This window comes from Oreochromis niloticus, linkage group LG7 (assembly GCF_001858045.2).
Source record: "Oreochromis niloticus isolate F11D_XX linkage group LG7, O_niloticus_UMD_NMBU, whole genome shotgun sequence".
NCBI lineage: Eukaryota > Metazoa > Chordata > Actinopteri > Cichliformes > Cichlidae > Oreochromis > Oreochromis niloticus.
Window position 1 is genome coordinate 8,152,396 of NC_031972.2, and position 16,485 is coordinate 8,168,880.

General features: G+C 40.5%; 2 protein-coding genes across 3 annotated transcripts; one reads left to right on the forward strand and one right to left on the reverse strand.

Moving 5' to 3' along the window:
• Positions 1–1,759: 1,759 nt before the first annotated feature.
• nadk2 (NAD kinase 2, mitochondrial) lies at positions 1,760–10,209 on the forward strand. 2 transcript variants are annotated; one of them, XM_005449429.4, is made up of 12 exons: positions 1,760–2,573; positions 2,666–2,754; positions 2,844–2,932; positions 3,187–3,268; positions 4,447–4,530; positions 5,440–5,579; positions 5,735–5,828; positions 5,956–6,099; positions 6,748–6,803; positions 7,690–7,743; positions 7,833–7,956; positions 8,063–10,209. In XM_005449429.4, the coding sequence occupies exons 1-12, from the start codon at positions 2,352–2,354 to the stop codon at positions 8,199–8,201; spliced, it is 1,317 nt and encodes a 438-aa protein (XP_005449486.1). In that variant the 5' UTR covers positions 1,760–2,351; the 3' UTR covers positions 8,202–10,209. The 2 variants fall into 2 exon arrangements, with proteins under 2 accessions (XP_005449486.1, XP_005449487.1); XM_005449430.4 differs by having other exon boundaries at positions 1,762–2,573; positions 6,004–6,099.
• A 1,309-nt stretch (positions 10,210–11,518) lies between these two features.
• On the reverse strand, positions 11,519–16,461 carry skp2 (S-phase kinase-associated protein 2, E3 ubiquitin protein ligase). Its single transcript, XM_005449432.4, has 10 exons — positions 16,296–16,461; positions 15,455–15,702; positions 15,252–15,363; positions 14,721–14,864; positions 14,377–14,511; positions 13,952–14,050; positions 13,733–13,860; positions 13,397–13,448; positions 13,126–13,233; positions 11,519–12,788 (listed from the first exon to the last, which is right to left on the reverse strand). The coding sequence occupies exons 1-10, from the start codon at positions 16,307–16,309 to the stop codon at positions 12,569–12,571; spliced, it is 1,260 nt and encodes a 419-aa protein (XP_005449489.1). The 5' UTR covers positions 16,310–16,461; the 3' UTR covers positions 11,519–12,568.
• Between the last annotated feature and the right edge of the window lie 24 nt (positions 16,462–16,485).

The following is a 16,485-nucleotide window of genomic DNA, read 5'->3' on the forward strand; positions in this document are numbered from 1 at the left end:
TATTCCCTATAGTCTATCTACAGAAAATGAATTTGAACGTAAGTCAGATTTAATGTAAAAAAACAGTCTGAATGTCATTGTCTTAGTCTTAGTCTAAATTAGTTATAGTATTACAGCAATAACTGTTTTGTTAGTAATGGAGAATGTATACACTTTTGCCTTGGTTACCTTTACTAATCAATTTGAATTCATCTTCCAACGCTGACAGAAGACTAACTGCTTGGTGTCATTCTTGTGCTTCTGTAGACTGCAAGCAGAAGCTGAGTCAAAATCATCTGCACTCTGGGACTTGGAGGCTTCAGTCATGTGTAGCTGGTAGGCGTAGATATGATATAATATGATGTTGCTGTTAATGAGTAGGTACATGCTTTATGTGTATATGTGTTTTTGTGCAATCAAGTTCATTTAAAGAATGGTCATAATAGATCATTAGTGTTAAAGGAACATCACATCGTGGACACCACCCAGCAGGGTCATATCTTCTCTGAGCGCTGCATCATGATGGAGGTCAACAGTCCATTTATTATCAGGTCAGACTGACCTTTCATAGTGTATGAATTATTCTGATGCAATTAAAAATGTGCTGCGCTGTTTCAGAACATCAAAATTATTCTCAAAATGATCAATAATATTTTTTTCTTAATGTGGCACTCATACGCTTTCGTAGAGCGAGATAGGCGATCTATGTTGACTGTGAACAATCAGTGAACAGAGGGAGTGGCTTACGAAAAAAGCTGTTGCCACCTACAGCGCTGTTTTGAAATCCCTTCCCAGACGCCTCACAGCATAACTAAGGGCAGCCCTAACTATATGCTTCAGCAAAAAGAAGTTTTAAGCCTAATCTTAAAAGTAGAGATAGTGTCTGTCTCCTGAATCCAAACTGGAAGCTGGTTCCACAGAAGAGGGGCCTGAAAACTGAAGGCTCTCCCTCCAATTCTACTTTTAAATACTCTAGGAACAACAAGTAAGCCTGCAGTGTGACAGTGAAGTGCTCTAATGTGGTGATATGGTACTATAAGGTCATTAAGATAAGATGGGGCCTGATTATTCAAGACCTTGTATGTGAGAAGCAGGATTTTGAATTCAATAATGGATTTAACTGGCAGCCAATGAGGGAAGCCAAAATAGGAGAAATATCCCCTGTCAGTACTCTTGCTGCAGCATTTTGGGTCAACTGAAGGCTTTTCAGTGTGTTTTTAGGACCTCCTGATAATAATGAAGTAGTCCAGCCTAGAAGTAATAAATGCATGAATTAGTTTTTAGCGTCACTCTAATTTTAGCGACATTGTGCAAATGTAAGAATACGGTCAATCACTTTTTGGCAAATACAGGAAATCAGTTTTTGTCAGCCGATCACTTTTTTGGCACAACACCCGGTCGTTTTTGTTTCAAGGGACTGCAGCGCGTGGCATTTGGGTGAGAGCCCCTCTCCTCCGTCTGTCCGACCGAAAAGTGTACGCAGACGGACAATTTTGGCGGACCATAAATCCTGCAGATCAAGCATTGACCATTGGTCATTTTCAGTACTCACAGTTAATTGCCCAATCAAATTACTAAACATAATTACATATTGACATAATTAGAGAGAGAGATTCAAGTCAAATAAATAGCTACTTGAGCCACTGCGGATAGCTAGAGTGCGTGTCTGTTTTGTTTTGACTGATCATTCATGCTGGGGCGCCTACACCAAGAAACCCGTTTGTTTGTTTTTTTGTCCCAGGCCAGGCCTGCCTCCAGCTGGTCCAAGGCCCTTCGACCAGCCAATCAGATGCTGCGTAACGTACGCACGCACGCACCTACAGCCTGCGTACGTGCCCGGTTGCATGGTTTGTGCTTCCACTGTTTTCTATGTTGTCGCATATTATTCACCTTCTTATGGGTGTTATCTCGTGTTTAAGGAGCTTTGGAGCGTGGCACGGCTTGAATGTGTCGTGCGACAACAGTTAGCCCAGTGAAAAAGATGTGATAGGCAGACAGGCTAACGACTTGTGAACAAGCTGCTAGCTACTTTTAGCTTGTTAAGCTCAGCTGGAAAAGTCCGGTTCTGCCAAATATGGTTAGAAGAATCACTAGTTAGCATCAAGGTTACTGCTGTCCTTGGTGTTTTAGTGCTGTTCTGAGGAGATACTTGACTCGGACAGTTAAATCTTAACGTTTTCATCTAGCAACACGGGGCGAGCGTGGTGGTGACCGTCCTTGACAGCTGTGTGCGCGTGGATCTCACTTGACTGTGAAACATCTGTCGAGTACTGACAGGAGTCGGTATGTGCGCTCCCTAACAGCTGACAGGACCCTCAGTAACTCTAACCGGACCTTTGTGAAGTTTTTGGTTGTAGGTTCATTTAATAAGGATGGCTCGCCGTTCGGTGCTGTGCCACGGGAGTCGAGCCATCAGCCTGTTGTATGGAAACACTCTTCGCCCCCTCCACGCTTCAGTATGCAGCGCATCACCACAACCGAAAGCTGGGTTCAAACCAGAAAAGGTAGCAGTGGTCACAAAGACTACGCGGTATGAGTTTGAACAGCAGCGTTATCGCTATGCAGGAGTTTCTGAAGAAGATCTAAAGCAGTTGGTAAGACTTCATTCATGTGACTACCACAAAGCAAAGACGCCACTTTACATTCTACCCTTCACCCAGTGTTTTACTTAATCTGTGTTCTACAGCTTGCTATGAAGGGCTCCAGCTACAATGGCCTGCTGGAAAGACACAACATCCACACTAGCAATGTGGAGCACATTGTGAAGAGCCTGCAGTAAGATACCGTCCAACAGCAATGTTTCTTAGAGAAATGGGAATGTTTCTTTGCAGCTGGGACTCTCTTTGTATTCTGTTTGTTTTCAGGAGAGAAGGCATTACTGTACAAGTGGTAAAAAGAGGAGAATACAATGAAGATGTAGTGCGGTGGGCAGATGCCATTGTCTCTGCTGGAGGTAGGAATATTTTGTCATCCTAGATATCTTTTGTACAACAAAGCTGTCTGCTTGTGACAGTAATTCATTGTAAATCTAGAACATCAATAACGGCTTATGTGATTATGTCATTACCAGTATATATTCTGTTAATGTAATAACCACAGAATAAAAGGTTCTTCCTTGTCTTTCACTTTCTTTGTTCTTTAACACAATCCAAGTTCAATAACTGGAATTGTGTGTGTGGGGGGGTTGTTTTTGTTTTTGTTTATTAGGTGATGGAACGATGCTACTTGTGGCCAGTAAGGTTTTTAGCAAAGACAAACCAGTCGTTGGAGTTAACACAGACCCTGAAAGGTAAAGCACAGAACAGACCATTGTTGGATATGAATTGTATTGTTAAATTAAAGTGGACCTATAATGATAGTGTACAACTCCATATTTTTGTTGTTGGGCTAGTTCTGCATAGAGCTGGGCAATATAGACAAAATTATTATGACGATTATTGTTATTTTTTCTAAATTTAATAATTTTTGATAATTATTGATATAGATCTAGGTACATATTAGTATTCTAAGCTAGCTATTTGTTTTAATACAAATTGAAAGTTGAAGAAAAAGTGTTATTAACTAATAAGATTGCACCTGTAATTGCACCTGTATCTCCAATTAAGAAGACTAGCCTGTTAACGGTTTCAGGTTTAATAGACATTCTTTTGCATATTTTTTGAATGTAATGAAAAAGGTGTGCCATGTCACTGAACTTTGTCGGGACCTGTCGGCGCTGTAGCTTTTAACCTGTCTATCTGTGCTCAGTCTGAATGGAGAAAACTGAACGACTTCTGCACTTTTGACTTTTTGCGACCTGTATTATCTCTTCTGAGCAGCTGGCTTTTCGGCATTACTTGTTGGGTACGGCAGAGTATTAGAGCCACGTGAACCGGTTGAACCCCATTGCCCCTGGTACCAGGGTTGAGAGGGAGAACATCTACTGGCCCGATAGGCCATGTGTATTGATTGAATTTATCATTGTCATCAACATTTTTAAAATGGCGTGATCGTTTTATCCTCCAGCACTAGTTCTGCATGATTCAGAGTTGGAGACGATCTTTATCGTTATGCTGGACCTTCGTCCGCCCCTTTAGTTCATCCTCTGTCTTACATGTATTTGGGCTCTTCACTGTCACAGAGCCAGAAGAAGGGAAAAACTGTCTGAAAATGAGTGTTTAGCGCAGTCATGAGTTTTTACCTTGTAATAATTATTTGCACGTACACTGACTTCATTCTTTGAAATTTTGGCCACATCCACTGTTGGAACAGTGTATATATACACGACAGTAAATGAAAAGTATAGTAGGTCCACAATAATAAAGACTATGTGTTTTATTGAAAAACTCAATAAGTCATTAATCTAAATTTGTCAGTCCAGTAGTGTGTAAGTATTAAAATAATTTGAAATTTTCATGGGATTAAGCCGGCTGATTGCTGTTTAACATTTCCAGCTGAGTATATTGAAGTTTTGTCTTTCTACTGAAGGTCAGAAGGTCATCTGTGCCTGCCTGTGCGATACACTCATGCCTTCCCAGAGGCACTGGAGAAGCTGTGCCGTGGTGAGTTCAGGTGTGTATTTTACAACAAATGCTGACTGCTCTCACGCCTTCCTCAATGTTAGCAGCTTTTTCTGGCTCAGCAGTGACAATCTACAGATATGGTCCATAAGTATTTGGACAGTGGCTGAATTTTTGCAGTTTTGCCTCTATGCACAACCACAGTTGCTTTTAAATCAGCTAACTTACTAATGGGCCTTTGGAAATGGGGGAATGTGTATGAAATGAGTGTAGTTTAACAAAGGTATTGCATTAACTGTTTAACTCCTTGAGTTTAAGTGAAAACTCTGCACTTTAATAACATCATGTTTGATTTAAAATGTACTGTGGTTCTGCGAGGTAAAAATGCAAAATTGTATCATTGTGTCTATATTGAAGACCCTGACAACTGCAATATGTTATTAACTAATGCCAGTGGATTATATTATGTTCAAAGTTGTACAGAAAATAGTCCATAACTCTTTGCTGCTGGCTATAGCCTACCGAACACCATAGAGTTGTTGGCATGTCATTAGCTTAGAGTTCAGGAGTTTAAATCTGTGTGTCTGGGGAAAAGTCACATGATGTCTAAAACCCCAAAGCTGTGTCGTCAAACTCAGTCGGATATCCTAAATCCATTTACACTGTCCTGTAAAAATGACTCGCCTGCTACTAGAGTTCACTGCTGCCCACTGTCAAGAGTTTTGGTAAAAGTGTCCAGTAAAAATGAATGTGGTGATATTTGGGATGCTGTCTTAATGTCACCGTTTTATTTTCTCAGATTCTGTAGTTATGTTTCAAAGTAGACCTCCTCTTCTCATAAAAGTGGTTTCAGGAGGATTCAGAGACAAATATAAAAAATGGAGAAATGGCGCACACACAAGGCTAACGCCTCTCTGAGACTGCAGATCTCGTCCCCTTACATTTCTCTGGCTGCCTGCAGGTGGCTGTGGCGTCAGAGGATCCGTCTGCACTTAGAGGGCACAGGAATAAATCCCAATCCAGTGGACCTCCACGAACAGCAGCTCAGCCTGGAACAGCACAACCAAGCTCACCGCTTCACCTCCATGGACAACCTAAACAGTACGACCCACTCAGCATGCTTGTCTGATCCAGTCTCTTTTCTCCAGTGTCACTCAATCCTGAGTTTGTGCAAACATGGCGTGAGATTGGAGTTATATTGATGTTTTTTCTTTTCTTTTCCTGCGTGCTTTTCCTAATTCAATTACTCTTTCTAGGGACAGGAACACTACACGAGACCTTCTACAAGCCTAGCCTTCTCCCTGTTAGAAGCTTAAATGAAATCTTCATTGGAGAATCTCTGTCTTCCAGGTACCTTAATCATGGAAACAGATTCTTGAACTCCCATCTAAGAATGTTTTCATAAATCCTCAGTCCCTTCACTGGCATGCTGCACGCTTTTCCAGCACTCATCAGGAAAAATCTCTGTCCACCACAGGGTGAAGTTAAAATCCTTCAAACCCCATGTTAACCTCTTGCTCCATAGGGCTTCCTACTACGAGATCTCCGTGGATGATGGCCCATGGGAAAAACAGAAGAGTTCTGGACTGAACATTTGCACAGGAACAGGATCCAAAGCTTGGTACACAAAACAACTTTAAATGTTTAAAAAAGTAGTTCCTAATCACCTTCCTGCACCAGGAATAGCTCTTCCTGCACCATTTAAAGCTTTGATGCTTGAGTCAGGTGGAAATGAACCTCATAGGTTCATAGTCTCTTCACATAAGTGAGCAAATGGACTGTAAAAAGTGTGATGTGATGGGGAAAAGTTTCAAGTCACTGGAAAAAGATTGAGATTGTAACATCTGTATGAACACAGCTGTACTGTAATAATAGCCAGTGGGCCTTTATCATGTTGTGTGGATCAACCAAACTTAAGTAAATTTCTCTTAGCTGGCTCCAAACACTCGATTCAGCTTTGGTTGGTCCGTGAAGAGCTTTTAATATTCAGATCAATATTATTAAACTTCACCTAACATTGAAAGGAGATGCAAGCAAGACTTAAACACACACAGATACATATATAGATATAAGATATAAAATGTATATTGGGCCAGCTGTGATTTATTACTAAAAATGCTGGTTCTTTACATAGATATTGTTTTATTCTTCCTATAAATTATGAAACCCAATGATGTAAAGCATGATATTGCCTTACAAATAAGAATGAAAAGAATTCTGTCTCTACACTTGTCAGCTCCCTCACGATCTTTTCTCTTGTGCCCCACAGGTCATATAACATCAATAAACTTGCTGAACAAGCAGTGGAAGAAGTTCTAAAAATTGGTACGTACTGTACATGTGCAAATTTTGAGGTGCAAGACCCGCAGATATCACCATACCTTTGCAGAGTAGCAGCACATACACTTACCTCATAACTTAAAACTTTGGACATGGTTAACACTGAGTATCCACCCAAGGTTATTTATTATTGTTAACTAAAACTAAGATAAAAACTAAAACTAGAAATGGGAAAAAAAACATTTTAGTTAACAAAATGAAAATAAAAACTAGACTGAAGCTAAAACCAACTGAAATTTTGTTGTTAAAGGAAAGAGCCTCAGTTTTAGTATTTGTTAGTCTGGTAAAGATTCTGTTGAGACTTGCCTGCCTACAAGAAATTTTGCCTCTGACTTATCCACTTCATAGAATAATAATTTAAAAGACACAGAAACAAATAAAACTAAACATTCCACTCTGGAAGCTGACTGAAACTAAATTCAATTAAAAGCAAAAAGTCCAAATGATAAAATATAAAAATGAAAAACTCTAATAACTCTCGTGTCCAGCACTGGAACAGCATTCATGACAGAAAATAAGGGGAGGTACAAAAGGTCCACTTTCCACCAATATGTGGATTAAGAGGGGAGAAAAAGAATAAAACCTGGTGTTATTTTATTAGTTATGCTGAGGACCTTTCACTTGAACTATACACATCCACTAAGGTTAATGCTAAACTTCCCAAATTTTCAAAAAAGTTAACAAACTGCAGTGATCCCACTTACCTGGAATCCAAACTGTATTAGATAATATTTGGCCTGTATTGTACTGTTCTGGAAATATAGATTGTATTTAGTTGTTTTCCTAACGATTACTGTCTTTACAGCTGTAACTGGTCCTTGCATGCATAAAACCCGATTTGTTTCCTCACTATATTTTTATTTTCTTCCAGGGACATCCCAGTCAGGTCTGGATATCCAACTTAACCAAGAATTAATTGAAAAAGGTGAGCTCCTATTTCTCTTGTCATTATTGTTGATTTGTGTAGTTTTATAGCCTTTTTTTTAAAATCTTGCTCTTGTGTCATGTGATCAGTTACAGAGGAATACAACAAGTCTCTGGTGTTCAGCCCAGATGACAGCCGTTTGTTCTACAGCATCAGGGAGCCCATCGTGAACAGGGTCTTCTCCAGCAGTCGACAGAGAGGCTTTGCCACAAAGTCAGTGGTTATCATCAGTCTCAGGCAGAGCACAACGTCGATGAGTCTGTGCTGTAACTGAAGCCTTTGATCGTTTTGTTTTTTTTTTTCCCTTTTCTGCCTTCAGGTTGTGTGTCCGTTCCCGCTGTTGGGATGCCTGCATGGTGGTGGATGGTGGGACTTCCTTTGAATTCAACGATGGTGCTATCGCTACAATCAGCATGAGCGAGGAGGACCAGCTCCGGACTGTTGTGTTAGAAAACTGAGACAAGTCTGACTATCTCTCAAACTAACAGTGTTCACAAGTGGATGTGTTCAAAGGGAAGTATTTGTCCTTAGCTTTTGTTTTATTATAGATATTTTTCCAAAAAAAGAGAAAAATCCCCATTTACACTTTCTTTTCATTTTTAATCTTTGTGTCACTATTCCAAGCTACAAAGATGATGATTCATTTTTTAGATACCGTTTCTGGTTATATTATATGGTATATATATATATACATATATACGGTATATCAGCATAAGCCCTAAAGTGAGCAGTGAAACTAAGGCCAAGATGAAAGAAAGTTAAAAACTCTTTGTAGCCCTGAAGTCTTTTGGAAACGTCAGACATAAAAGCTACACCGATCCAGCAGACTGTTTGTGAATATTACCCCACACTGAAACAGGACACAGATTTTGATGTGGTTTCACAATACTGAGTGAGCTTTAAGAATATGGGCAAAGTTATTCAGAGTTATTGTTGTCAACAAATCCAAATTACTCTGCCTCAAGTTTATAATTTATTGCTGAATACACAAAAACCTTTAAACAGAACATGGCTGCAGATTTCTAAGGAGTTCAAACTTCTGATATTGATATATCAGATGATTCTTTATATACATGCATTAGGATTAGGACAGTGTCACACTTTGACTTCCTGATGATCACTACTGATAGCATAACTTGAGCTGATTACAATAAAATGCTTGACTCGTGTGAGGAACTTTCTGGGAAATTGAAGATGAAATGAAAGTGCAGGAGCGTGGGGAGAGTGTAACCATAAATGTACAAAACCACACAATAACATAATTGTTATTGAATGTATCTAATGACAATTGGTATTTCAGTTTTCAATTTTTGCTTTTTACCATGTTACATTAATTGTTACATCTCCAATCTCTATATATATTATGTAGGCTAAAAGCAATCATTATAAGGGCAATTTTCAAACTGATTAGTAACCTACTGTACCACCATCTGGCTCTGTGATGCGTTCCTGTTTCATGTGATGCGCAGTGCTAAGCGGACTGTGGAAGCAAAGCCCCCTGCTGGTCAAACTGTGACAGGGTTTTTAACACCCCACCAAAACAAAACAGTTTTATTAACACTCAACATATGTACTGTTGGCACAACTAGCATGGAAGTTCTTTTCTGTTCCTACAGACCACTCAAAGCACTCCATTTTAAATATATATATATATATTTGGATATGCTGTGTTAAGTTATTATCAGCCAATACTATAAGCTAGCCAACTGTCTTCAGTGGTGGATTAATCCACATTTCCTACTCATCCTACTATCTACTATCCTATAAATTGAGGGGGAAATAATCTACAGGATGTCTTGATGGTAATGAAAGAACATTCACTAATGCATTTAACCTAAGTTTGTGGCCAACTGTGGGATATGCTACATCCCGTTTTGGTACACAGTATTTGTTACCAGGAGACAGTCTCTGTTGGTTTCAGGGCCTCGTTAACACTAGAGAAAAATCTAGATTCATCAATCCATGTCCTTTCTAAGCATATATTCACTTGCGCTGTAAGTTTTATAATTGTAAATGTATGCAGAGGACTTGAAGCACAGCGGCTTGCTGAGTAAAGATATTTTTGGAATATAGTGTCTATTTTTTCTAGCTGTCTGAGCCACGCAGAACGGTAAGTTTTAGAGAAAAGTTGTAGTGCAGCAAAGAGAACTCCATGTTTAAAGGGGTTTTTCTTTTTCTCTGGTAGAGTTAAAGGGGCTGTTTTTTGACACTTCCTAAGACAGGAAACAGTTTTGTCTGTGGTGGGCATGACTAAAGTTATAGGTGAAACAGTATCTGATGGATACAAAATTATTTTTAACCCAACAAATCTCTTGACTTGGAGCGTTCTTGCAAAAACCATGTTCTGTTTGAAAAGTTATCTGGAAAGTGTAACATGCACCATGCCAAAGGCAAGTTTCCCTATGGAAACACACACTGCTGGAATGTGTTTTGTTTTGGAACTCGATAAAGTGATATGAAATACAAGTGCTTCTGTGTGCTGCTTTTTTTTTTCCCCATTAAGCTCATCTTATTACCTTCCTGTCTTCCCTGTATCAAGCAGGTTTTTCGTTGTGACTTTAACAGGAAATTTTTAATAATGATTTTTAATAATTAAAAATCTGGAGGCTGAAATGATGGTCCAAATTGTGGGAGGAGTCATCCTTAATTAAAAAAAAAATATCAGATATGAGAAGTCTGCTGGAAGAAATGCTAAAAACTATCCCTCTGCAGCAACTTCCCTTGCCCTTGATACATTTGGTTACGGTCAGTGCATTTAATCATCTGTACAGTGTACCATTTTAGTCAGTCTGCTTTAACTGCAGGAGAAAATTCTGTTTCTTGCATTATCAGCACTGCAAATATGTCACAGTTGATGCCACACCCACAAAAGTACACTGTTCGCTTTTATTTATATAGCGCTAAAACACAGCAACCGTCGCCTAAAGGCGCTTTATACTGTAAAGACCCTACATTACAGAGAAAACAAAACCCCAACAGAGTAAGCACTTTGACAGTGGGAAGGGAAAACTCCCTTTTAACAGGAAGAATCCTTTGACACTGTTTAGGGAGAGGCAGCAATTTGCTGAAACTGGCTGGGCTGAGGGAAAGAAAACTGAACCAAAGAGCAGAGTGGTTCATAAGTACAGAGAAAGGAAAAGAAGAAATACTCAGTGCATCATGGGAAGCAGCCGAGGCCTATTGCAGCATAACTATGGGAGTGGTGGTGTTGTGGTCTTGTTTTTGTTTCAGTGTTGTTGAGCTGGCCAGTACATTACTTATTTTTTTGCTCTCCAATAGGTGTCTTGATGCATGCGCAATCATCCAGGCAAGTAAATCCCAAACGGTTCATTCTGTTCATAAAACTTTTCTCCCATTGAAAACATTATTACTCATCCGAGTAACTTCTTCAGTCTCAGCTGACTGCAGGTTGCCCCAACCTTATAAACCGTACATGTACTGTTATATGTATGTATTGTAAATGTACGGTTTATAAGGTTGGGGCAACCTGCAGTCAGCTGAGACTGAAGAAGTTACTCGGATGAGTGATCAAACGTTTCTCCCATTGGGGATCTCCAATAGGCATTTTATGATTTTTCAATTTATTCACATCTCTTCACTCCTGTCAGTTCATATAAGTAGCAATCAAATGCAAGTTTAGTACAAGAAATCAAAATTATCTGCTTAATTCTTCACTGTCCAAAACCTGTCCAGTTACTTTTGAGCCTTAAAACTGTGAACAATGTATAACAACTCATTTCTCTACAGGAAAAGCAATACTTTTTAAAACTCAACATTTGAACATCAATTGCATCTTTATTGATCCAATAATCCACTGATGCTGCCGAGGCAAACATTACAAACCTGTGGCACAAACTGTACATTTCCTTATCTTAAGATTCCTTAAGTTAAATAAATCCCACAGAAAAATTCAATAGCTTTTAGTTTATCAGCAAAGACTCCGAGGTGAAAATAAGTCGTTCACATGTTCCTCTAGAGTTAAAGCTGACACGAGGGCGAACACATCCACACTATTGAGCTACTTGGATTACTGCAAGCAACACAGATTATATGGAAGTCCATGAAAGGTAGTCTCTTTAGCAACAATGTGTTGACACACACACACACACACACACACACACACACACACACACACACACACACACACACACACACACACACACACACACACACACACACACACACACTGTCATTAAAACCGGTTCAATTAATAAAATCAAATGTTCTCTCATTTTTACAGCTGACACACAAAACACTTTTACTGTTAAATATGTCGACAGCTGGAGGTGATAATGCAACTGTTAAATGTTGGATTGCAAGTTAAAATTATTTGGACAATAGTCAATATTTGACTTTTCTAAAATAGAAGAGGCCATTTTAAAATCATTAAGCTTATCAAAAGATCTGTGATCATTTAGGCAGCACAGTAAATACCTCATTAACATTAACCTTCATTATGCATTTACTGATTTGCAGATATTAGGGAGCAAAACTAATAGGAGTATTTAGCCAATGAAATCACTTTACCCCCTTGTAAACCATGCTTAATACATTTTTTAAATGAATTAACACATTATTAGAACCTAAAACAATGTAACGTTTCACTTAACAACCCTGACATTTCTTCACAAGCTTGCGTGCTCTGCATTTAAGATCACACAAATGTGCAAGCAAGGCTAGAAAGCATATTCTTTAGCAGCAAACACTGAAACATTGCTCCATTACTGCACACTAGGTCAGACCTGAATGCATTGGAATTTTGCAGGACAAAACTCTCTGCGTTACAAACTAACTGGACTAAAGAAATAAGAAGGAGCCATGGTTGTTACAGTCCAAACCGCAGTCGACACTTCTTGTTCCACATGGTGCGGTCGCTGGTTGATCCAACAAACCTGCTGGCCGGTGTGGGCCGGGCAATGGTTGAAAAAGGTCTGGAGTTTATGCTCACATGAGGCATCCCCTTCTTTAGAGAGGGCAGCTGGCTATCCTGCACCAGCCCAAACACATCCAGCTGGCTCAGCACAGGGAACATCTTATCCACGTCACTGCAATCACACCAGCTAGAGTCTTAATCATGATTTTCAGCTATTCAAATATGATTGTGTTCTTTTTAGAAAATTATAACTGAAATTTAACGGATTTTCCCCCATTTAGGCCCCAAATAAATCCAGACCAGCATTTAGTTTTCAGTATTCACTCATTCAAACAAGTCCCAAATGTAGAGCTCAAGGTTAGAGCAGAGTTTTTGTACTAATAAAATCCAACTGAAAATAAACACCATAGCCAGCACTAGTTACATGACATAACATACATAACAGTGACATGGATGGAGGTGGGAGGCTCCACCTCCATCCATGAGGTGGGAGGCAGATAAAAACTTACGTGAGGGCAGCAAGGTGAATGTGATAACAGCGGCTCAGGGACAGATGCAGCAGGTTCTTGAGTTGTTTGAGGACAGGTAAGCAGTCAGCTGTCAGCAGAGTGCTATCACTGCGACACAGAAACACAGGTTTTAAGCTGCAGTTGTCTGTGGCCACAGTAAAGACATTTTTCCAACCATGACAATTTAATTTGCAATAGCAAATAAAACAAGACAACTAAAGAAAAACCCCACAATTAAATACCAAACACAGAACAATGACTAAACTTTTACCTCAAATCTAGAGTTTTAATCTGGGGGCATTTTTCCACCAGCACCTTCACATCTAAAAATGAGAAATGACACAGACACACGTCAGACACTGTCAGAATGATCAACTCAAACAATCTTTAAGATATAGATCTATATCTAGATCGATCTATCCATATACAGTTTTCACAAACTAATTTCACTTCAGCAGTACGCACCCTCAGTGTTACTCTTCAAGCTGTCAAGTGAATCATAAATTACTGTATCATTATGCAATTTGTTATGTGTTACATCATTAAGGACAAACCAGCTGTGTTTGTTAGTGTTGAAATCAGTGACTTGAAGATCTCCACCACTCACCATTTAGGGTGAGGCTCTCTCTGTAACCGCTGAGGTTGAGATGTGTAACACTAGAACTCAGATTATCAACGACGCTCTTTATGTGATTATTATCAAAGGTGCACCATGATAAGTTCAGCTGTTGTATACTGAAACACAAAATCAGAGCATGAGTAAATCTGAGGAAGAGGAGAAACTGAAACTGTGGTTACAAAGTGAATAAAGGACTGAGCAGCTGACCGGGAACAGGATTTCAGCATCCTAGCGAGCGCAGGAGCAGAGAAGGCGGAGCAGCCGCTGAGGTTGAGCTCCTGTAGGCGGGTGTTCTTTGCCAGACAGCTGAGTGAGAGAGAAAAAGAGATTAACAAATACACCCAAACATGAGCTCCAAACACACAGTACAGATTTAAGCTGAAACAGATTCAGAAAATGCATTTACTGAGAAGAATTTAGTGCTTTGCCAGTTTACAATCAACAGTTACAGCACGACTTTTCCACCTCTGATGAGGCTCTGCTACAAACAGCATCACTGACATGTTTCCCTCAGCATCTGAGGTCATGAAAAGCTCAGACATCTTTTTGAGAAGAGAAAAGCAGCTGCAAAGACACTGGGAATCAGTGACATCCCTGCTACACTAATCAGTAGCAAATAGTTCAGATCTCACCTGATGATGGTGTCAGAGAGCTGCAGACCCTCCAGGCTCAGACATTCTAGCAGTCTGCAGCGACAGATGAGGTCTTCCAGAGCCAACGTGGGTATGACTGAGTTTGACAGATCCATTTGAACCACCTGCAAAGAGCTGGATAATGGAAAAGAAAGAAAAGAGCATTTTTTTTCCACTTAATAAGTGCCACAGAACTTAATACTTAATAGAGCTCTGTGGTGTGGAGGAGAATTAAACATTAGACATTAGATAGTTTTCATTAGATTTTCACAGGCAAGGAAAACTCAGAGTAAGTCTTCCAGTGAAGAAGAAAATCAGGACACACCATGATATATGTGACTAACCCTCTGTATGTCAAGTGCAACTCTTCCACAAAGGAGCGAGGGCAGCGCAGTCTGCGGATGCCAGTCCTCAGCACCTGCTGCAGAGCCAGACCAGTGTGGGTCATCCCCTCTAGATCCACACTGTGCCACAGAGACTCGTCAAACCTGTGATGAATGGACAAGCAAAGAGGTGTCATGGAGGCAAACCCCTACAGAAGCCTGCAGTAAATAACCTGCACACAGCAACCCGTTCTGTTAAATGTGAATGTGGGTTTCCATTGTGTGTGTCATTGAGAATATTAAGCAGCACAAACTCGTCTATCTACCAGTTTGTCAGAATTTAATACTTTTGAATGTAGCCACAGATTTCCATATTTTTGAATACTCTGATAAGTGTCACGAGTTTAAACACACAGATGTGAGAAAGAACCAGAGGAGTGGTTTGAAGTATGCAAACTCAATCTTTAGGATCCGCCCCGCACTTAAAAAAAAAAAAATTTCAAGCGGGAAGAAGCAGGGCCAGAGATTTTGTTAATGATCATTATGACTCACGCCAAACGTTGCCAGCGCTTGCAAACTACAGATATTCTGACGAGGTCCTGGAGAGGGAGGCAGAAGAAAATCCTAAGAACAACCTCGTCTGGTAGTTGATCCCATGAAATGTCTGCAGAGGGAAGGAGAAAGGGGGAAAAAAAGTTAAGTTGATCACAGGTGAAAGTCCTCATCTTAAACCTCAGAAAACCATCTCCTCCTACTTGGTGAGGGGTCTTTCCTCCTTGATCTCCTGCCAAGAACAAATTGATTGCTGTCATTCTCCTTCCCCTTGCTGAAGAGCCGCTGTTTCTTGCGCGGTGGTGTGAACTGCAGGATGAGATCTGTTGGGGTCCACTCAGTGTCCAGGCCCTCGCTGAGAATGCCTCTGGACTTGCATTTGTTGCTTTTCTTGGGCTGAGTCAGCATGGAGTCCTGCAGACTAAGGCAGGGACGATCCTGCAGTGGGACACTGTTGGAAGCAGAAGTTAATCAGACATGTGGGCATGGTTAAACAAGGCTTCATCATGCTGTCTTACACGAACACCCCACAGAAAGGCTACTTAGCGGCCTAGCTTCCTCTAAAGAACCCCTCCATGCCCGCCATATTGATGTAGCTACCAGCGGTGTGACCGCGCAAACTGACTGCAAAACCAAACGACAAACACTGTCTCCTGTCTTTCAGTACACAGACACATGCAGGTGGTCCAGGACGTCCACTCCTGCTCCGCGGTTAGCTTACAGTGTGTACCCCGGGAAGAAAAGAGCCGCTGACAGGCGTGGAGGGAAAGCGCTGGGGAGAAAGCGCGCTATCGGTACAGTTTACACTAACTACGCTAAGACGCCGGCGGTTTACCGAACACACAATTTCGCATAATTCCGCCTTGTTCACACCGCTTTAGAAATGGAAAGCACAGTTTTGAGTTGGGACAGTTAAACAGCACCAAGCTAGCCTTGGGATGGCGGCTCATTTTCACATGTGCAACACATCTCAGAGATAACTTATGCACCGCTATACCTCAAATATTTTTAGTAACAGAATGTAAGAACCACTGAGAACGATACCTGTCGCCTGGCATTTCCTTCAACTCGAAACAAGTGCGATCCTACACAAAAAGTGCAAGACTGTTTGGATCGCAGCCCTCCAACCGAGACTCTTTAAATTCGCCGCCAACACTGGGGCGCCCTCTTTTCGTTACGTCACGGACGTGCCTGCACGTACATCGCGTTACGTCATACGCATTAGGGATTTCGC